Source organism: Haemaphysalis longicornis, unplaced genomic scaffold (assembly GCF_048455015.1).
Source record: "Haemaphysalis longicornis isolate Haplotype H1 unplaced genomic scaffold, Haemaphysalis longicornis Haplotype H1 scaffold_6, whole genome shotgun sequence".
NCBI lineage: Eukaryota > Metazoa > Arthropoda > Arachnida > Ixodida > Ixodidae > Haemaphysalis > Haemaphysalis longicornis.
Window position 1 is genome coordinate 97,187,026 of NW_027526407.1, and position 23,195 is coordinate 97,210,220.

At 47.6% G+C, this 23,195-nt stretch overlaps 1 protein-coding gene across 1 annotated transcript in view; it reads left to right on the top strand.

Annotated features, from left to right (window-relative positions):
• The first annotated feature begins 682 nt into the window (after positions 1 to 682).
• The window catches only part of LOC144141072 (uncharacterized), a 46,676-nt gene continuing 24,163 nt past the window's right edge, over positions 683 to 23,195 (top strand). The window contains exons 1-4 of the mRNA XM_077672582.1: positions 683 to 883; positions 6,877 to 7,216; positions 11,064 to 11,280; positions 19,414 to 19,638. Coding sequence (XP_077528708.1) covers positions 6,885 to 7,216; positions 11,064 to 11,280; positions 19,414 to 19,638 — 774 coding nt within the window. The 5' untranslated portion in view covers positions 683 to 883; positions 6,877 to 6,884. The remainder of the gene's footprint in view (positions 884 to 6,876; positions 7,217 to 11,063; positions 11,281 to 19,413; positions 19,639 to 23,195) is intronic.

Below are 23,195 nucleotides of genomic sequence, written 5' to 3' on the forward strand. Positions count from 1 at the left end.
GAGAGAGAGAGAAAAAATTTTTATTTCTCCAGCAGAGGCTGATGTGTGGTTGTCGCCCCGTGGAAGGCGTCCCTAGAGCCACTAAATAAGCGGTTATTTAGTGACGCTAGGCGACCCTAGTCCGGGATGCCTTGACTTCGGCTGGCCGTCCGTGCTCGGGTCACCAACTTAAGCTGGATATCCGGGTCCGGGCTTGCCAGGGAAGCCCTCCACTGCTCGAAGGTTGGGTTGGAAAGGGGGGGCAAGTCTGGAGTTCGTTGGCACTCCACACAACCGTTTTGTTAACCGGCAGCAAGTGACCGAAATCGAAAGCCAATAAGAACAGGCTTTCGGCGAATTCACAGTTCACGGTGAATTTAGTGCGTCGACAGCAGCAGAGAGTTTCTTATATTGTAAGAAACTCTACGGAGAATACGGTTCCAAGCTCTAGTGTTTTTTGTCTTCTCGGCCAGGCAAAATTTCTTCGGCCGGACTTCTCGGCCGCATCGTCTGCTAGAAAGATTTTCTTTAAAAAAAAAACATGATCAATGCAATTATACATTGTATTCATTGAACAGAATATCTATCCAATAGTTTTCTTTATGCAGAAAACAAGATGTTTTTTTTTTTGCAGCAAAACCGCAAAAAAAAAATAAATAAAAGAAGGGAAACAAAGCGTGAAATAGTCAAGCCAGCGGCAATCCAATCCGGCCAGTGCGTGTGTCTTATGGCGCCGGTTTGCGCGCGATGGTAATGCAATGCTCTTCGACCTTCCTTGGTTTCAAGGAGTGGCCATGCACACCCTGTCGGTCGATGTGGTTGAGTTAGCAAGCCGTGATACAGTTTAGTGAAGTGGTGGGTCCCTGCACGGCGTTCTGCCAGTGTAACACGACGTATTGCCGCGGTAAGTCATGCAGCCTGAACTTGCTCCTTTGTGGTTTGACAGCTGATAGCTAATTTTTCTGCTCTGAACACTTACACGTGCTGGTCGCTGGGTGTCAATCTCCCTTCTTTGTATGAATCAAACTTTTGGGAACTTAATAGAACTCGTTAAAGTTTGGTGGATGTCAACGTCCAGTCCCTTCAATCCGCCGGAGACCGGCGTGGTGAAGACCCACAGGTAGACGATGCTATTTTGTACTGTTTTTAGGCAGACAAAGGTCGGCGCTGCAGGTTATACTACACAAACACCTATAGCAACTAAATTTGTACTTCGGTGGATTCCCAAAGACATTTTGGCCTGACATTTCTCATTCTTTACTTTTCAAGAACTGCCCTTTTCTTGAAGGTCCTGCGCGTTCTTTTAAAACAATTTTGCATTCACTTGTCATTGTAGGCAAGTTTTCTTATGACTGCTGAGATGCCAGGGACCTGGAGTGAAATAACAGTGCGTTTGTTGATTTCGTTTTCGCGACACAGTAATTTTGTAGCAGTTTGCGTACACTCTCAAAAGCGTGAGGGCTCCGGCTAGTTGGTAATCCATGAGCAACACAGCGCGAAAAAAAGACCAGGGAAAAGACGAAGACTACAAACAAGCGCTGACTTCCAGCTGAACTTAATGAAAAAAGAAACGCGCACATAAATATACATTCTATCACAAAAGGATGGCAGATACCGTAGCTGCAACACAGCCACGTGCACAAAACAGATCAAACCCCACCGACGCAGACATCGAAACAAGTGACAAGGAAAATAAGACTACACAATCATCTGAAAGAAAAGTTCACCATTGGGTGCCCAAGTGAGTAATCTCATTTTTTGACAACAGAATGGACTGGGAACTTATCTCCTTCGCTTATTATCACCGCTTCCTCAATATCATCTCGGGTCAGTGCATGACCACTAGGGCTGACAACAAGACACTCATCAAGCAGTGAACAGGCACTGGGAACAGGCAGGTTGCACGCCACTGTTTGATGAGTGTCTTGTTGTCAGCGGTCATGTATCATGCACTGACCCAAGATATTATTGAGGCAGCGGTGATAATAAGCGAAGGAGATAAGTGCATAAGTGCCCCGTCCATTCTGTTGTCAAAAAATGAGATGACTTACGTGGGCACCCAATGGTGAACTTTTGTTTCAGATGATTGTGTAGTCTTATCTTCCTTGTCACTTGTTTCGATGTCTGCGTCAGTGGGTTTTGATCTGTTTTGTGCACGTGGCTGTGGTGTAGCTGCTGTATCTGCCATACCTTAGCGATAGAATGTATATTTATGTGCGCGTTTCTTTGCATTAAATTCAGTTGGAAGTAAGCGCTTGTTTGTCGTCTTCGTCTCATCCCTGGTCTTTTTTTTGGGATGTGTTGCTCATGTGCACTCTCACTTCGCGAAGGATTAAGGGCATAGTGCGTCAAAAGCAAAACGCAAGCATTTTCTTCTTTGGCGGTGAATTAAGGAACCCTTACCCTTCATGGTACTCACGGTATCATAATGTATGGTTGTGAGCACTGCTGTATTTGGAATACCAGAACACTCATATGCTGGTTAGAACGCGTGAAGGTGGAATATATAATTTGACCGGCTTCACAGTGAGTCTTTTGGTTCCTAACATGAATATCAATCAGTTCATTTTCATGATTTTTATGTCGTGGGTTGTTTGGATAGTTCGGTTTTTGTGTATTTCCCATTGTAATTCCACTATTTGCATCCGCGGGGCCAGAACTGTCGAGAATTCTGCTATTTGGGAGGTGACTCCCCCAGACCAGGTTAAAAATTTTATTGATTTCGGTTGGATATTTGCATCCAGTTGCAGTAATTGTAAAAGTTTTGGCTTTATTAAATTAAAGAGTAGTAAAAATTATTTTAACTTTTCATTTTAAAAATAAAAATTCAAAACTTTTCCCAAGTCCTTCCCTTGTCGTTTGGCACGCGAGCATTTTGTTACCGCTTGGTACGCCCGCATTTCATTCAAGGAGTGATACCTGTGCTACGTGAGCGTTTGAAAGGAGATTCGAGTCGAACGGCCTTCAAAATTTGAACTGCCATTTGAACTGGAAAGAGTTTTGCTGACCTACACGGTGATTCTGAAAGGCACTTGAAAGTTTCCGCATTCACCCGCTGTGTTTTGGCGTCTCCGCTGCTGCCAAGTTTTGTTCTGATGGGGGGTTTTAACGCGCCGACACAACGCAGGCGATGAGGTGCGCCGTAGTAGAGGGCTCCGGATTAATTTTGACCCCCTGGGTATCTTTAGCATGCGCCGAAATCTCGAGCACACCGGCGTTTTTGCTTTTCGCCTCCATCAGAAAAGCGGTCGCCACGGCCGGGAATTGAGCCCGCGTCATTGGGCTCAGTAGCACAACGCGTTAGCCGCTGTGGCGGGTCAGTTTCGTTCGCATAACTTGGCAAAAAAATCTGAATGTCAGGCCAAAAAATACCCCTTTGTGAGTGATAAGATTGATTGTAATTTACATACATGAGCACAACATGCACAAAATTTGTAGTTTATTTATTTATTTTTTGCACCGCCGGTGTTGAGAGTACCAAGTTACTTTGTAATCGAGACTGAGTGATAGTAAACAAAAACAAAAGAAAAAATGATTTGAGTGTGCTCTTTTGAAACCGAGGTTTGCTCATAAACAATAATTTTTGTAAATACAGCATGCGGGAACTGTGCGCGAGAGCACAAACGTTCACGTGTCAGTGGCCTTTGAGATTCTCAAAGGTCAGTTGTCGGGCTCCTTTGACTCAAATGGCATTTCGACCAAAGGTCTTTGGAAAACGTCGTGTGGCTCAAAGTTGTCATTTGATCAACTCCAATGACATTTGATTCAATAGCCTTCGAAGCGCTCGTGTAGCACAGGTATTACGCTGCAGTGGTAATGGTCTTTGCTTGCTGTACTGTTTTTTACAGTCTTCTCAACTCAAAGAGCATAAAACATAAGGGAAATTTTAATTTTTAGTTGAAAGCCTTAGATGTTTCATCAAGCGCAAAAGGGGACTATAGTCATCGTTGCTGTCCACCAACACAAATAGTACCAAAATGTCCACCTTGTAAACAGAAAGTAAATAAATAAAAACACACTGGTTCGTGTGCTACGCAAACCCTGATTGAACAGCTGTGAGGCAGGGGTACTAACAACAGTGCTAAACCCAGCAGCCCACCGGAGTGTAACAAAAATTAGCTGTAACTTTGCTCATGAAAGGGGCACGTGACGGCAGCTGAACAACAGGTGCAGACAAATGAGAGGTCGGACCATGAGGAAAGTAACGCAGGAATTGGGGCCCGTATGCCTGTCGGGAGTAATCCACGTCAAAAGACGAAGAAATGAAAGCGAAGAAATGGATGAAAACATGTTGAAGCAGTGGAAAAGTCTTTGATAATAGTTTTTGACTGATCGATTGATTGATTGTAGGGTTTAACCCGCCGACGCAACGCAGGCAATGAGGCGCGCCGTAGTGGAGGGCTCCGGATCAATTTCGACCACATGGGGTTCCTTAACGCGCGCCAAAATCTCGTACACACGGGCGTTTTTGCTTTTCGCCTCCATTAGAAAAGCAGCCGCCGCGGCCGGGAATCGAACCCACATCCTTGTGCTCAGCAGCACAACACTAGTCTTTTGCCTTCAAAGCATGCGAGACGATTTAAACGGCCGACGAACACAAAATACAAGCTTCGTTCATTGAAAAGACTTCTCTGTCCTAATAACGACACCAATCATATCGCAAACTTCAAGCAAGTAATCGAGGTATTAAAGAATACAAATGGAGAAGTGGCGACTCAGCAACCTCTTTCGGGGCATGGCTCTATGATGTCACAAAATATTAGCAGCAGCTGACCTAGGAACATGACTGGGAGATTGTATTGGGGCCTCTAGTTCCGTTTGATTGTATCACTTGAATAGTAGTGCGCACTTAGCACTGATAACTATGTTATCAGTGCTTACCCATATTACATCACCCCTGTCCATGCTGCATGTTTTTAGGTCAAAATTTGCAATTTCTGCAGTATTTGGTCCATTTTCTTGGCTAAAAAAATTACTTGTAGTTGTAAGGCAACCAATACCCCTGTCACACGGCAAATCTAATGTCATTCAAATTGAACCGGATGTCATTAACAGCTAATGTCATTCATTCAAATTGAATGACATTAGCTGTTAACGACATTCGGTGTGGCCGTGCGGGACTGCACGGCGAAACAGATGTCATTTGGTAGTGAAAGCGGGGACGATTAGCAACCTCGCAAAATTGCAAAATTACAGTTCAAGTGCATCCGTAATGTTTTCAGCAGAACAGTTTTTCTAAAACGAAACAAATACTAATTCCTTTTTAAAATTAAACAATTAAAACTCAATTGTTTCGGTCATCCTTTTTTCCCCCAGACTATTCGCGACTGGAACAACTTTCCCTGTGACATTGTATCGGTTGTACCTAATGATTCGTTCTTTTTGAAGTTTGTTAACGAGTTTGGTTGTTTTGAGTGTTTTTCTATTTGCGTTCTGTGAACCTAATGATTTTATAGGTGCTTATTTGTGGTGTATGTCTGCATTTTACAGATGTTTTGTGCGCTTGCAATGCTGTAAGGCCGGTGTGCGGCTGACTGCAACCCTCAACCCTGTGTTATTTTGTTGTGTTCTTCCCCCCACTGTAATGCCCCTGGCGCTGTGGGTATTAAATAAATAAATAAATAAATAAAATCACCGCTTTAGGTGACATAAGCAGACATCATGAACCAAGACAAGTCCGCAATAAATCCGTATCAGGGTTGTGGATAGATTTTCTTTTTTTGTTAGAACTTGTTCGTCTTTGTTTAATTGAAAGAAGAAAAAAACGTGAAGGGTAAAATACAAGTTTACTGACAGTTTTTATAAGTGGTTTTGTTTGGTTTATTACTGAACTTTCTTCTTTAGCGGCGCGCCGCTGCTGTCGAGGCTACTTATTTGGCTGCTGAATGAGCTCCCGAACCTCAGTTAGTCGCTAAATGTCATTCGCCTCAAATGTCATTCAGTATTCTCGTGTAGCGCCGAAATAATGGCATTTAGAGTGAATGACATTTGCTCTAAATGTCATTAGATATGCCGTGTGACAGGGGTATGAATACCCGTGCTACACGAGCTTTTCGAAGGCGTTTGAGTCGGATGCCATTTCACTCAAATGCCACTTTCGGGCTACACGACGTTTTTTTTAAGGCATTTGGCTAAAATGCCATTTTAGCCAAAGAAGTACCACCAACGACCTATGAGGTTCTCTGAGGATTTTGAAACGCAAACAGTTGTACCCTTGCACACAGTTCCTGCATACCATAATTACAAAAACAATAATTGACGAGTAAAACTTGGTGTTTAAAGGGCGAGGTCTTTTTAATTTTGTACTTGTTTGTGTTTCCTACCACTCGCTGTACAATTACAACGTAACTTGGTACTTTGAACAGCGGCGGTGCGAAAAGAGAAAAAAAAAAACTGGCTGTTTTGTGCATGTGTTGTGTGTGGTTTTCGGATTGTTATCAATTTGATCACCAATGTTCACCTTTGATCATCTTTGTTGCCCATTTTAACTCTAAAATTAAATTTTTGTCAAGAACAAAACAGGGAAGCAGTGGCGACACCAAAACATGGTGGACGAGCTGAGAAACTTTCAACTGCCTTTGAGAATTCTCGTGTAGATCGACGGAACTCCTTCCAGTTCGAATGGCATTTCAAATTTCAAAGGCCATTCAACTCAAATGTCCATCCAAACCCACGTGTAGCACAGGTATTAGTGAGTCACCAAAGCCTGGTTCTTTCAAACTGAACAAAGTTCTATTTAATCTTTGCTCCTGACAAGTTTTGGTCCAAATTTCAAACTTTTGTTTGAGTCCTTGCTTCATCATTTGATGGTCAGCCACTCGTGCTTACAGTTATTCAGTTTCCCCTTTGCACTTGTGATGTTGTTTTGGGATGTGGTGGGTGTTGAATACTTTGCAGGCGTCAACATGCTGAGCTGTGTCGAGCTGGTGGACGGGGTCCTCAACGAGATGGGTGACCCCGACGAACTCGCCGAAGCGCAGGACCTCATCGTTCTGCAGCTGGACGGAGCGCTGCCGGCCAAGTGCCGCGTTCCGCAGAAGCTCAAACATAACGCGACCGCCCGAACGCTCACGACCAACCGGGGCGGGTTCTCTGGGTGCCGCGGCTTCCTGCGCAAGCACAGCTTCCCTGTGGTGGTGTTTGCCGGCTTGCCCGACCTGACATCGAACGAGTCGTTCCTCGACGCTGCCCGGGAGGTGATGTGGCAGACGCGAACCCTGATCATTGTGCACAACAGGTGAGGCTTTCAAGGGACGGCCAACCACGCTTAAGTGCAGAGCACTTTAGGGGCTCGCCTTGTCGTTGTAGCTCGCTCGCTGGACCCAAGTAGAGCCACACGGCGTTCCGTCGTAGAGGCTGTCGTCGCGGTGTAGCCCAGAGGTTCGAGAGCCAAGTGGTTTATATAGTCGTGAGCGTTCAGAACTTGTGAACTGCTGGCGCTTGTCATATGTCTCCCTGTTATTTAGCGCAAAGAAAACTGCAGGTACATTTGAGGCAAAATATACGTAGTTAACCACCAGCACCCGCATTCATTTCGTTAGGAACGCTCGTTGGGTTGGTTTTTACGGTAGTAGGCGAAAAAAAGTGGCGGTGCAACGCCAGCACGTGTGGGAGGAAAAGCAAGCACAAAAAGAACAAAACTCCCACTGGCGCAGTTTCAGATAGGGGGCGCGCGAGCACTGTGAAGGCAAGAAATTTGAAATGCGTTGGGTGGTAGCAGTGAGCGGATAACAGTGCTACAGCCCGTTATGGCGAACCACTGCTCTGCACTTCCGACAGCTTTCAAATTGAGTGGAACGGCTTTTAATTTTTTTGTGGCGGCCATGTCGTCTAGCTTATATGAAAGCTAGCCCTTTATGTAGCGAGGTAACGACAAAGAATTTATAAATAAATTGGGGAGTGATTTTAATTTCGCACTAAACTTTGTGAAGTCTGAGAGGTGGTGCCTTCTAGGGTCTAAACGGGAATACCATTGGTATGCAACAGTGCTTTAGTTGAACTGCGTGATTCAGAAAGCACATAAAGGAATAGGAATGAGTGCAGTTTATTATGGTTCTAGTGGGGGAAAAGTTTCTAACTACCTCTTTTCACCTCGCATACACTTAAAAAGATGTGTTCCCGCATGGCTCACTGTCAAATTTGCGTGCATTCGTTTTGACAACCTGTGTAAGGCTGTGAGGTCTAAAGATTCCGCTTTCCAACGTTGTAGGGTCCTACCAAAAAAACTGTTTCAGTTCAAGGTGTTTCAAGGGATGCCTTTTCATTTAAGGTGGAGAGTATGCTCCACAAAAATATGCTGGCTGTCCCTTTAGGAGGTTTGTAAAGCCTTCTCCTTTTCACGATAAGCTTCCTTGGTGTACCGAAGCATGAATATATTTATCTGTCAGTCTGTCACTTGATTGAGAAACCCAGCCCAAAAAGAGGCGATAGAAGGCTTGAACACGAAGTATATGTAAGCTGGACTGTTCAAAACAACTTACAATGGCTGCCACAGCTCATATGTGTTCACATTCTGTGCAAGGGCAACGTCAGGCACGTTTGAAGCAAAATGTCAGCGGAGGAGCGAAAGTACCGGTGTTCTCTGAGTTAAGAATACATGTGATTGTTTTTTATGGTAGCAAATAGAAATACAACTTGAAAACGGTAGGAATTAACTAAAGGCGAGATAAGAGCAAGCAAAAAGAATATTGCTCAAGCTGTTCCAAGCACAACAGAAACAAAAGACTTCTACAAATGCCTGTGGGCGGTGCGAAGGCAGGGAAAATGAATTGAGCAGATCTCATTGCATTCACTACATGAAGAACGTAAAGGGGGGAAGGGGGGGTTGGAGTGTATTTTATAATGCAGGGGTGGCAAGAAACGTCTTTCAACAATATTTGCTGCGAAGCAAGCAAATGTGCGGCCATATTTTTTTTCTTTTTTGGTGGCTTTGCCAAACTGTTGTGTTCATTGTCTGCCTCCGCATCTCTTTCGAAACTTTGGAGCAGCTGTGGTAGGAGGTCCAAAAAATAGGCTGCTTTCTTCGTTTCTTATGAATTCCATGCGAACCGTTTCCTTTCAGAGCATCGAAAGGCACTGGGTTCTCACGTATTAAAAAAAGTTTGTAGCTTTAATGCACCCAACCCTTCGCCTAGGCTAGGAAGCGTGGAGTAGTTAAGGGCTCCACATTAATTTTGACCACGTGCAGATCTTCAACGTGTGCCTAAAAATCAACACATGGGCGTTTTCGCTTTTTCTCTGGTTTTTATGTATACTGTCAAATAGCTTAGGGTGTGAGAAAGCGTCAGCCTTGTTCTTTTTTTTTTTTTTTTTAGAATGTAAGAACGGCGTAAATGGGTTAAGGCAAGCAAACGAAGCGCTAACAACCAGAGTTTACTGCTTTAGGAGGCAGTGTAGAGGAAGGGTTAGAGATAACAGAAAGAAAGACCATTACAGGTGATGGGTCGAATAGCTTAGTACTAGTGCACAAGGAAACTTTATTGCAGTGGAAAGAGGGTATTGCCGCTGGTAAGAACATTGTACACTTCACAAATTTCATTTGGGCACTCATCATAGTAGCAGCATCAGCCCTTTTTTTTATTATTGCGAGGTCTCGATTGGAACAAGCAAAACCTAAGAATCATAGAAGTCTGCGATCCTGATTCAATGTTTTCAATCATGTTGACATGCATACTGCCTCTGACTTGTCCACTTCTTTTATTTTTTAACCCTTTCCGGTCCAGCCCTTTTACCCACTCGTGAGACAAATGTGAGAAGAACCGCGTAATTTAACCCCGAACACCCTAGTCGGCTGTTGTACCCCGACAGCGGACCACTACAGCCGTGTCGGGCATGGTGAGGGGTTAGTGTTGCATGACCGCCAGGGGTTAATGGAGGCAAGGCTGGGCTCATACTTTTAGTTTTATTTCTACGCTTTCAAGCCTGTGATGCAGAAAATTTTCTGGTCCATTTTTATTATCCTCGATTATTTTGTTTTATTTACCTTGCCTGCGCTTCCTCCTCGGTGTGTTTTTTTTTTCTTGTCTACGCTACAGTTGTCCTACTTAAATGTTGGCTTGTATGAGGGTCTCACTTGCACAGATAGTGTACAGATTTTATTCTTGTTCACTCGTGTAAATTCTGTATTTGGTCAGAACGATGCATTTAGCAGTGCTCTGAAAGGCACAAACAATTGAAACAAAGCTGGAACAAATAATTGGAGCAATTGGAACAAACATCAGGCGCATGAGGGACTGGGCCATCCGTTTAATGGAGTTGCTGCCAATAGACTGTAAATGCAATAGGGGTCGGCCAAGGACTCGATGGAGGGATGAACTACGGAAATTCGGAAGCAAGGGATGGACTCAGCTAACACTCTAGACTGGATATCTTTGCGCAAAGCCCTCGTCTTACTGTGGACACAACCAGGCTGGTGATGATGATTCTTTTGGCGAGAGGAGAGTCCTCTGAATTTCTACAATGATTTAAGGACTGATAAGAGAAGATAATGAGCCTCCAAGTTTCCTCCAAGCCTCCGAGACTGATAACAGAAGATAGTCAGCCTCCAAGTATCTGCCTTTACAGGGGAGAAACTTGGAGGCTCACTAAGAGGGTTCAACTTAAATTGAGGACGACTCAGCGAGCAATGGAGCGGGAGGTGATAGGTGTAACGTTAAGGGACAAGAAGAGAGAGAGTGGGTCAGGGAACAAACGCGTGTAAAGGGCATATTAGTAGAAATTAAGACGAATAAGTGGGCGTGGGCAAGGCAGGGCACATAATGCGAAGGCAAGATAACCAATGGTCATTAAGGGAAACAGAGTGGATCCCTAGAGAAGGCAAGCATTGCAGGGCGGCCGAAAGTTGGATGGGCAGGTGAGTTCAAGAAGTTTGCAGGGATAAATTGGTTGCAGTTAGCGCAGGACCGGGATTATTGAAGATCTATGGGAGAGGCCTTTGCCCTGCAGTGGGGGTAATTAGGCTCGTGATGATGATGACGAATAGAAGAGCCCCAACTTTGAGAGGCAGGGCTTGTGCAATGTGGGAATAGGAACGGGGTGCAATCACTGGAAGGCAACCGACCAACCGATGATCGATGACAACGCAGGAACCGCATCACGGACCTGGGCGGCTGGTTCCCCTCGGTGGAGATCCTGTTCCTGCCACACGACCTGAAGATGCAGCTGGAAGAGCAGACGCGCCTTCAGGAGGTGGACATGTCCCCGAACCTGATGGAGGTGTACGGCACCACCCCCGCGGTGGGCTGCGACAAGCTCACCACCTCCGCCATGACCCTGGTCATCCTGCTCTGCAACTGCCCCCTGGTGAGGCCACTCCCAGCCACTCACGCAGAGGGTTGTTGAAGAGATGGACAGGCGTTTTTGGGGAGTACACGCTCCCTATCTCAAGTGAAAGGGCAAAATTGAAAACACATTGAACCGGAGTGGTTTTCGTGGTAGAGCTGTGGAACATTTCAAAGCGGAATCTTAGATTAACCAGCCTTAACTGTGCCGTCAAAATGAATGTGCCCAGCCATGACAGGGAGCCAAGCAGCAATGTACTTTTGAAGGGACCCTGCAGCACTTGCCATCGAATACTCGGAATGTATTTTGGAGTAAATTCTATTGTCCCAGCAATCTCCTCCTGCGAGAGTTACGAAAATCCATTCACTCTCACCGAAACTACGTGCAATGAGAAATCGCGCATAATCGTTCCCTCTCAACTCGACTGCGGACAACGTGATGAAAGCTGCGCGCTCTCTCCTGGAGGTGGGTCTGGCTCGCAGTGTCTTCTCTGGCGGCCTTCGATATATCACTTTACCCCTCCGCAACGCGGAGGGGTATATTTCCGGTCTGGTGCCACAAAAAAGCAGGCATGGCTGCCTGCTCGCAAGCATCCGCTCAGGCTGGTAGGCTGTTTTTGAAGCAATAAATGTTTGTGGTCAAGTGGTCTTGTTGAAAGGGGAGTATTGGGTTCTTCATTCAAACTCCGTTTGCACTCAAAACACAAAAGAAATGCCAAAACTGTGCGTAGAAGTTCAGGCATACAAGAGGTTGGTACACAGTGCCGGCGACGGCGGATCGTCACAGGAAATGCGAGAAATTCGCCGCTAAGTTGACCAGTGACAGCCGATCAGACAGCCATGGCCACAATGACATTGTTTAGGCCATGCCAGGGGTGCATAATGAGGAAAATTGGAGAGCGTGGTTGCTTTTCCGCGTGTTTCACAGCGATTTGCGAGCTCACCGCTTCACGTGCGTAATATTTGGCTCGGGTATTCGTGGCAGTGTAGTCTAAATGTCGCACAGGTTTACTTGCACTGCTCAAAGAGTGGTGCAGGGTCCCTTTAAGTGTACCTGAGGTGAATAAAGGTATTCAAAGGTATTCTCCCCAGCTAAAGCAATAAGTGCAGTCAGGGGTGAGACAGCTGCGCATATTGCGCAGTTTAGTTACGAATATGTTTTCCTGCGCCAGGCTGCTCTAAAAGCTTGAAAATTGCAAAAATTGCGCCAAACTGCTCCAAAACAGTCTGAGAGCCAAGAATTTTAACTCCCGTCAGTTTCAGTGGGGAAAAAAATACGTACTGACGGCATAATTTTCCAGCACCCCCAAGGTAAAGCGGTTTGTAAAGGATTTATTGATCATTGAATAAAAAAACCGCATAAAATTGTCCCCGAAATAGTTTTTTCGAAAGTCACAATGTCAGGTTGGACATGTTATATTCTGGGTGTTTTTAAAGTTTTCCCATCAAAAACCATTGCAAAGCCCTGTAGAAACAATACTTATGTGTACTGAGTTGATTAAACAATGGCAATTTTCGGAGCAACCTATCTCCGGAACGACATTACTGAGCGCCTCCATCTTTGTGTGGTGAAGATTAGAAAACATGGCCGCGGGGCGAAGCAGTTGCTTGTGGTTCAGGCAGAGTGCTCTTCGCCGATTCCTGCCATGGTTTTGGTTATGGGGGTGGCTGGATTTACATTTAGTAGTTTGATCTGTTGCGAGAGGTTGCGCGACTCGAAAGACGACCTGGACGACAAGTTCATCAAAAACGACCTGGTGCCTGCGAATTCACTGTGCTGTTTCGGCCTTGACTGTGAGGTGCGGTGCATACTTGAAGTGAAATTTTGGACTCATTGCGGTGTTAGAAAACGCTGAGTTATTGCTGCCTTGGACAGCGAGCTTGCGAGCGGCGGGAATGGGACGGTCGACACTGCAGAAGTGGCGGCGCAGGCTACATCACTGCAAAATGTTCAAGCGGTGTCCTATAGTGGGACAGGTTATTATTGCACGCTAGTAATAATGGTTCCTCTATCTGAAGTGAAATGTAATGCCAAAAGAGAGGTTGCTTAACGTACCAACGTTACTCAAATTATGATCGTCGTGAACTTGCACCTTGGTGATTGAAATTGGAGAGCTGGTGGGGTGCCACGACTGTCACCTTTGCCGTGGCTCTACACTTGTGCGTAAAGTCGAGTCTGGCATTACAAAAATAATGATTTCGGCATTCACATGTTACTTAAAAATGCCTTACGATTGCTCAGTTTTTCAATTTGATATTTGCAACAGCGCTCCACGCTATCTATGCATAATGCCTAAAAATTTAAAAATGGTTTGTAAAAAGGTAGTGTAGTGCGTACCTTGTGATCCTTTGGTAGAAAAAACTTTATTGAAAGGATGTTTCAATATTATGTTCACTCCCCTCCCCCCCTCGAGTTGCCAAAAATTTGGTTTCCTAGGCTGCTAAGGTGTCATAATAAATGTAGCTTACTGCTCCAAATCCACGTTCTTCTGCTCCAAAGTCGAGAATTCGCTGCTGCAAAAACTGCTCCCAAATCTGATTGAGCTGTCTCACCCCTGTGCAGTCTTTGCTGTTCCTTTACACTATTTTAGAATTACGCATTGAAACCTACAGAGCTGTCTGTACATGTTTGGTAGGGTCAGGTTTAGACACTACGTGGCACTGCCTTTCAGAATTCGGAACGTTTAGTGCCAAATAAAAATGATTTCTGCCAATTGATTTACATATTCCTTGTGCCCGCTACATAAAACACTGGCTTCCATATGAGCAGGGGTGGAAGTGCTGCGCCATTTGCACCGCGCTGCGCCAATCTGCTTTTCGAGCTCCGTCCTGCTCCAAAAGGCAGTGTTGTGCCCAAACTGCTCCCAAGCGTTGTCTCGCAAAATGTGAGGCAACTGTGAGATGATGTCCAATGCCAGTCGTGTTGCCTGGGGTGCAGTAGAGCTATCATTCGTCACTTGGCGCGCTCCGGCGGAGTCCCCAAAGGGCCCACTCTAGGAGTCACTCGTCACATTTCCCTGGTCTCCAAGTTCCAGGTGGTGGTGTGGTTTCGCAGGACTTGGGAGCCAACTTGGGGTGTCGCAATGCACAGACTCTTGCCCCTAAAGGCAGCTTCACCACACAGCGAGCTGCACTGTGAAGCATGCGTTGTCACCGGCAGTTGTTGCAATCTTCCTGCTTATTGTCGGAAGTAAAGGATAAAATGGTTCTTCTGTTCAGTTGGACCCTCGCCAGTGTATCTTATCGCGAGTGGGCTTGCAAGTCCAGCTGAGCTGAGCTTAGCCGAGCCGTGTCGAACAGGATGAGACAACAGGTCTTCTGCCCTGGCAAGTGGTTAGATTCTGTTAAGGAAGCAGATATCTGCAAGCACTAAGCTCTGTAGGTCTGTCTTGCATACAGCACTGCTTTTTCTGGGAAGAGGGGGTGGAGGGGAGGGGGGGGGCAGGAGCATACGTGTGGTGTTTCCCCGCCACCCTCCCTCCCGTAAGCCCGCCGTTCACCCTCGAAAAAAAGTGTATAAACACTGGTACATTCGTCATTATTTGGATAAACACAACATTGTTGCGCTTCATTTTTTATGTATGTGAAAGTGTTCAATATGCTAAGCATACCTCAGCAAACTCAAAATCACTCGCAAATTTATATTGGAATCACCAATGAGTCTGGGTGATAAAGATTTTGTGTCAGAGCACAAAAAAAGTGTGCTTGAATGCATATTGTAGAGAGACCGACCTCGAGTGGCTTGGACGAATGGCACAGCCATCAGTTCCGCTAGGTTGACAGGCCTGCAAAGATCCAAAGCATGGTGTGCAGTGTTGATTTATATATTGAATCATAACCAAGGAAAGTAAGAACAATTTGTATATCTTAGAATTCCTGAAATAATTTTTAGGCTCAGTACAATCACCTATATATATTGTATGTACACTTTTTTGTGAATTTTTTTCTGTTTATTTGACCAGTAAACTGTAAATAATTGCACCTTTCACAAAACTGCTTTTATGTGTTTCGAAACAGTATATAAGCTACAATTTCATGCTAGCAATGCTAAATGTGTCCACTAGCTCAAGAAAAAAAAAAGTTTTGTGGAAGCACTCAAAATCGACTGTTTTTTCACCGTTACGAAAGAGTTAAAAGCCAAAGTGCACTCAAAATTTCGACCTTTTGAAAACCTTATTTTCGTGTAGTCTGACCGAAGAGACAGAAAGATATAAAACATGACAGCTGAAATACTCATATCGACAGCACAAATGAATGTAAAACATCAGCGATGTTGAAACCACAATAGAGAAGAGTGCGGCCATTTCGGCCAGTCTGAAGTGACGTTGGCTGGTGACCGAGCGGCCACAAGTGGCCGCCCGGCCGGTACAGACCTGCACGCAATGCTTCGCCCTCGCAGCAGCTCTAGGAAAAGCACACCCAGCGGAGCTCGACCGGTTCTTCTGGCTGGTCGTAGGAAAAAGCGTAGGGCCAGCCGCAATGTCACTTCCCTTCACGGCTGTTAGCGCGATCCTCCAGCGGGTGCACTGTCGCCTGCGACGGAGCTATTTTGAATGCTTCTAACTGATCAACAATGCGTTTCACAGGGTGACCAGTCGTGTCCCAGTTGGTTTGGTGGTACGTGCTGTATGTTCAAAGGGAATTTGGCCGAGGTGAACTTTGAGTGCAGTTGGCCCGTGGGTCTTAAAATTAGAATTTTTTATTTACAATCCAGTTTTGATGAAAATTGGGGGGCAGGTGGGTTATAATGTGGTGGTCACAAATCCGCAAACAGATTTCAGATATCTTGTCTAGAAAAGAAAGATATCGCGTAATGAAAATTTTTAAATATGTAATTTTTTTTTAGCGGGTTTATGGAAATTTTTTATTAGAAAAGTTCATTTCTCAAGGTGTGCCATGCTTCCTAAAGGTTCTCTGCGCAGGCTAAAGCTCAGCAAATCCTTATATACAAAACTTATCGATCAGAAATATTTATAAAAGTTGGGAGGGGGGGGAAACAACATCTTTACTCGCCGGCTAAAAGGTCACGGTGGCTCTCACTCCCTCGCTAGGAGGGGGGTGCCGGCCGCGACTGCTGGCGTGTGATCGCCGCCAGCGCAAACTGCGCGGCGGCTTTCTGTGTGTCCTTGTCCGTCTCTCGCACCGCACGCGCGAGATGGGGCGGTAGTATATTCGTTCCCGCTTCCGCGTCGTTGCAATCCCACATCATGTGGGTCATGGTCGCCCTCGCGGCCCCGCACACCGCACACTGGTCCGTGATGTATCGTTCGGGCGTGACATGCACGGCCCACACCGGGGTCCACGTCGCTCCCACTTGGAGTTGTCGGAGGAGCGCCGCCTCCTTCCGGGTGAGGTCCGGGTGCGGCGCAGGGTAGCGTTTACGTTGCTCCCTGTGCCATTCCAGGACCCCTCCATACGTTGTAATCGGGACGGGCTCCTGTTCTTCCACCCCCTCGTCTTCTGCGTTGTCGTTGTCGTCTCTGGCGTCGTTGTTTTCTTTGGCCGCACGAGGTGACGCGGCGCGCCGGCCGACGGGGCGTCCGGTTAGCGCCCTCGCCGCCCTGTCCGCGTCCTCGTTGCGGTTGCGAACGGGTCCCACGCTGCCCATGTGGGCCGGGAACCATCGCAAGGTCATCGGCATCCGCGAGTCCAGGGCTCCGCACACCCTCACTGCGTTCACACACACTTGGTTCCTTGCGAAATTGGCGATTGCCTCCCTCGAGTCACTTAGAACCGTCGTGCATCCTCTGGCGGTTGCCGCCAGCGCTATGGCCGTTTCCTCCGCCTCCGTGGCCGTCTCGACACGCACGCTGCACGCCGCGACGACTCTGCCGGTGGTTGCTTGCACGACCGCCGCCGTGTAGGCATGTCGGCGGTTGTCGGGGTATCGGGCCACGTCGACGTACATGGCGCCGGCGTCGTCATCGTACGTCTCTGCCAGGGTGCGAGCCCTGGCCAGGCGACGCTCATGGTTCTCTGTTGGATCCATGTGCCGTGGGATCGGTGCGACGCGGATGCTGTCGCGGGCCTCGCGCGCCAGCGGCAGCCGCCTCTTGCTCTCCCGCAGCCTCGTTTCGTGTCCTACCGCGACAAGGATGGCCCTGCCCGTGCGCGTCGTTTCCAGTCTGGCTATCTGCGCCGTTGCTTGCGCCTCTATGATCTCGCTCAGCGTGTTGTGCAAGCCTAAGTCGAGCATGTTCTGTGTATTTGTGTGGGTGTATAAGCCCAGCGCAGCTTTGTATGCCCGGCGTATGAGAGCGTCGAGCTTATTGCGTTCGGCCGTGGTCCAGTTGTGAAAGGCGGCCACGTACGCCAGGTGGCTTATGACGAACGACTGGACCAGCCTCAGCGTGCTGCGTTCCTTCATGCCGGCGTGCCTGTTGGCAATCTTCTTGACGAGGCCGAGTGCTCGGCTTGCTTTGATTTGCAGTAGCTTGACGGTGTGAGCGTTGCGTCGATGTTCGTGGATGTGTAGTCCGAGGACTCTGATGGTCTCTACCTCGGGTATGGCCGACCCGTCGCCCGTGCGCACTTGGATGTTTGCCGCCTTCCCGTTCTTGGGGCTTCGCGGGGCCTTCAGGATTAGTAGTTCCGACTTGGCGGGGAAGCATTGCAGCCCCGTTCCCTCGAGCTGGTCTTCGACCGCTTTCACCGCGCACTGGAGCGAGTCTTCGATCTCTCCGTCGCTGCCGCCCGGCACCCAGATGGTGATGTCGTCGGCGTAGATTGTGTGGTTGACATTGGGGGCGCTGCCAAGGCGTTCCGCAACCCCGATCATGGGAAGAGACAAAACAACTACTAACAGCAATTAGATGGCATCTCTCATAGCTAATCAAATATTATGTTTATCAAAAAAAGAAGAGCTCTAGCCCGTAATTCAGTTCTTTCTGAAAAAAACCACGCCAAGTTTGTCAGAGTCTGTTCACAAGAACATCCTCAAAACTTCCGTGAGGCTAGGGAACTGCACGAAAAACACATAGCTGAGAAAATCGCAGTTGAAGTTTTGCCTACAGTGCCACTTGTATTTATGGAGTCTACTGGAGAACGAAAAGCTTTAGCATGAAGTGTTGAAGCCCCCTGGCACTTCTTTCATGCAATGGCAGAGAACGCCCTGAGATGAATGCCCGGGCTTGACGCATACATTTTACTCAACTTCAAAACAATCCAGAGATGCATTTCGAATGAACACAACGTCACAACATGTGTTGCAAGTCTGAACCGCGATTGGCAGACGATGGGTTGCCTCCTCCTGCCCGTTGTAAATTCGGCACTCGCCTCGCGCGCAGTTTGCGGGGACGAACATCAAGTCACTTAACTCTGGCGCACAAGCCGAGATGGCTTTTAGCCACGCACACTGCACATACCCCATGCAAGGTTGAGTTGTACGTCGCTCGAGAAAGATAATCCAGACCATGGGAAGCACTATCCACCCGCAGAAGCACAACGTCGCATTTCATCGCGAAACAAAGGTGTCCACAACACGCACACCATCGCCTCCTGTAATGCCAAACGCATCTCGCACTTCCCAATCTCGCATCTCGCACTTCTCGCACAACACAAAACACTGCGGAGGCTGGTGCGGGCATTGTTTCGAACGCGCCGCCGCCGGAGCTGAACGGCTGAGCTGCCTGAAGGTGCGACGCCTACCATTGCGGCAGAAATTCGATGACCGCTTTCAATAAAAGTCCTGATGGCGACTTCTATTGCGATTTCGGGCTATATTATCGCTTCCTTTCCAGTGTGTGGAACTTAATTTTTGCCAACAATGCCTTTTTGGGCAGTGGTTAGGCCTGTAGCTCTGGCTACGTGCCCGCGTTTGTGAATGCGCCAGCGCCCAGTCGCCGCTCGCAGGGCTGCGCACTTGAAGTGACGTCACGAGTTTTTGACAAGCGGTGTCTACGTCTCTTCTTTTGGCTACCACGGGGGGATGTCACGCTGATGTCCATTTGCTGTGTGCCATTCTGTGTGCTGTTCTGTCAGTGCCATAAATGACATCAAATTAAAGTATGTTCTTCGCGTTGCAGGCCGCTCATATTTCAGCCAGGGTATTCTGTTGAGCAACGGAAGTGAACTGTCCAATAATATTAATGCTGAAAATTGGTGTCACTGCTCCTTTAACCTAGCCATCTTCGTCTCCTCTGCCCCTGTCCCGCAGCTGTCGCAGGTGCAGGCCCCTCTGCACGAGTTGATGCTGATGGCACCCCTATTTGAAGAACGCGTGACAGTCATCGGTGACCGGCCCATCCTCAGCGACTGCCGGGAATTGGTGCTGGGCCTGCACGTATGGCGGCGGGACGGCAACGCCAGCATGCTGAGCGACGCCACTGTCGAGTGTGTCGCCAAGGCCCTCCAGCGCTACCCCAAGCTCCGGCAGCTCCAGGTTGGTCCCCGACGTTGCGAGTACTTGGACTCAAAAGACGGTGTGGGCTAAAAAAAGTTCCCAGGGGTGCTTCAAGGGCTGCTGAAGAGCTTTTCAAGAAAATTTTATTGGGAGCATTAGTTCATAATTTTCTTCATGCTGAATTCGAAAAACATGTTTATTTCTTGCATAAATTCACCCAAACCAGCTTTTTCTGCCAGAACAATCGACTAGGGATGGGCGAATAGTGAATTTGAATAGTGATTTGGTCGAATAATTTCAAATCAAATAGTTTGAATAGTACTCATAACAAATTACAAATACAAATCAGCAATCGGTGACCCAACTAGGAATTAGAACTCGCGTTGGCACAGCATTTCGTGAAACTATTACCAGACGAGTATTTATTCAGAAATTGCATGCGCAGCTGCCCTTTGTGTATTCACAAGTTTTTGTCAAGAAATACTAGTTGCCCCCGTATGCTGCGGAAGAAGCAGCTCTCGTCGGCTGCTGACATTTCGTGCTGTCGAAAATGGCCTCTCACTCCTTGCCTACGTGGTTGGAATTGAAAGGTACTTTTGTGCCACCTTGGCCAGCGCTGGGTAAAGCATGGTTCTTCCACCACTCCAGAGGGTTTTCAGACCGTGGGACCACAGGGGCAACCAAGTGGTCTGTCACTTGTCCGTCACAGCTCGTGCAGTGAGCTGCTGCTGTATTTCAGGGTCTCTGGAGACTGGGAAAACAGGGAAAAGTCAAGGAATTTTTCAATCAAGTAGTACCAGTCAGGGAAAACCACTTCGGGGCCTGTCCACACAGTTTTAGAATGGGGAAAAGCAGTGTTAGAGGGCCCGAAGGAGTTGCCAAATGCAACACATTCGCGCGCGACTAAAGCGTGAACCGCATGAAATGTTTTCTGGTTTTTCTGTAAGTGAGAACGCGCCGCGCACGCCAGAGGTGCGCTGACGCCGCCGCGGAAGCTACCCGCACGGTGTGTGCCGAGCGGCAGATGCCGACAACATGGTGGTGGCACTGGCCGTGGAGTAGTGCGGTAGCTCCAATGACCGCCTTTAACCGCTCTTTAAAATGCTACTCAAGGCACAGACGCACTTGCTTGTGCAGGAAAGGAGCACCGCAGGTGTGAAATCGTCGACGCGGCCGTGAAAATACCGCGCACAAATCGCGTGCAAAAACTCGCCGTGCGGTTCACGCAGCTCCCAGCTGGCTTAGGTTGCTGGGTGCACTAGCGCAAAGGGACGACGATGTAGATGGGTAGATGGTGCCCAAATCACACGCACAGCGCGCCTTTTTTTTTTCTAGCGAATCTTAGAAGGCAGTGCTTTTTGGGAGCTAATCTTGAAAGCACTTCTTTCTTATGACACCAGGAGCCAGAATTACATAATCAAAAAGGAACATGACATGGTGTAGGCGTCACCATGTCTTAGACATGCCTTAGGGTCACGTTGCATGTTAAGCCAGGACAATCAAGCAAAAAAGCAAAAGGTGCTCGCTGAAGCACAACTTGAAGCTTCTATCCTGCAAGATGAAATAAACTCTCTCAAGCCGTAACTGAAGGCAAGCGAACCTCAAACTGAAGTTAATCAAAGTGCATTTTGCGAATGAGGGCAGTTGCTACAAATGTGTTATTTCCTGCCATAGAATGTGTTTTCTCTACGCTTTTTATATGCTTCACGGACTATTTCCACAAAATGGTGCCTGTTGATTTTCAACTAAAATGGTCATGGAAAACCTGGAAAAGTCAGGTAAACTGAATTAAGCAATTTGCTAGACACGCTGTATTTACTAGATTTTAATTTAATAAATTCTAAGCAGATACTAAAAAAATGTAGATACTGTTGCGTCTGCGCGGGCTGAGCCGCAGCCGGGAACAGGTCCAGAGCTGATACGCCAACGTAACTGTTTACTTCATAGCGAGGGGTGAGCCGAAGCCAAAGAACAATGCCCCGACGGGCGAGGTTACAGTACAGGATTCGAGCAGAGTGACAGCATGGATTCACTGCTCAAACAGGAATGGATTGCAGCGCTTGCGGGGGTCTATTTATACCCAAAAGCGGTAATGGTCAAAACGCCAACAAGCGGCAACACACCACAAACGTCACAGACACACACAACGCTCTTTCCAGTGTTCGTGACAGTCGGTAGCCTCGGCGCACGTTGAGTCCGGGAGAGGGGAGAGAGGAGGACTCCGCTGAGTTCGCAGGGCCTCTGTGTCCTTGAAGAGCGTTGAGACAAGCCTTGCGGGCAGCCGCCGAAGTTTTGAAATGCGCCGAAAGTGAAGCGTCTGACTCGGCTTGTCGAAACTTGTCACCGACATGGTGGCGCCTGACGGCAGGAAGGCGTACGCAGTGGCTTCGCCGCACAGCCGAGGAGTGATGCAGGAAAGTACGGTGGCGCTGGCCGATTCGTAACAATACAAAAGTGATTAGTTCACTTAGATTAGAAGATTTATATTCGAACGCAATTAGTAGTTGCCAAAATAGAAAAGTCGCTATTCGCTAATCACAATTCCTAGCACAATTTTTCAACACATTATCATCCACTTTCTCACTTGTGTAATTTCGTGTTTACATTCGGGCAGGTGGCAAGAAGCTGTGTGCAGCAGCCTGCATCGATTCATGCGCGCAGGCAGCAGCGATGCGGGCCCCTGGCGCTGCGTTGTGCGGAGGTACTGGTGCCGGGTCACTCTGGCCGGCCAGCATAGAGATCGTTCGGCTTGGCATTGCGGCATATACTGTATGCAGTTTTAAAATAGGGGAATTGAGCATTGGGGGCCCCCAAAAGTTAGGGGCACCCAAACGTAACACACTCGTGCGCGACAAGTTTCACAAGAGTGTCTTCCCCTACAGCTCACAGTCCGCTTGGGTTTATCGAATGGTGGGAACTTTAAGCTTAGCATCAAGGCAAATATTTGGTCGCTGCTATCACTACAACTGCGAATGACTATCCCTAACACAGTTTTTCACCACACTCTCATCCCCTTTGTCGCATGTGGAGCTTTATTTTCACGGCGACTGCCATTTCAGCGATCGGTGTTGTGTTGACTCTTGCATGCAGGTAGCGCCGTCGTTCGGCCTCTCGCTGCATTTTATTCTCTGACAGGTGCTGGTACCAGGTTTCTCGCCAGACTTTGCGGCCAGTCGGTGTAGAGAAGTGTAGGCTTGGCACCATGGCACAAATTTTATCACCGGACAAGTTTCACAAGAGTGTCTTCCCCTACAGCTCACAGTCCGCTTGGGTTTATCGAATGGTGGGAACTTTAAGCTTAGCATCAAGGCAAATATTTGGTCGCTGCTATCACTACAACTGCGAATGACTATCCCTAACACAGTTTTTCACCACACTCTCATCCCCTTTGTCGCATGTGGAGCTTTATTTTCACGGCGACTGCTATTTCAGCGATCGGTGTTGTGTTGACTCTTGCATGCAGGTAGCGCCGTCGTTCGGCCTCTCGCTGCATTTTATTCTATGACAGGTGCTGGTACCAGGTTTCTCGCCAGACTTTGCGGCCAGTTGGTGTAGAGAAGTGTAGGCTTGGCACCATGGCACAAATGTTATCACCG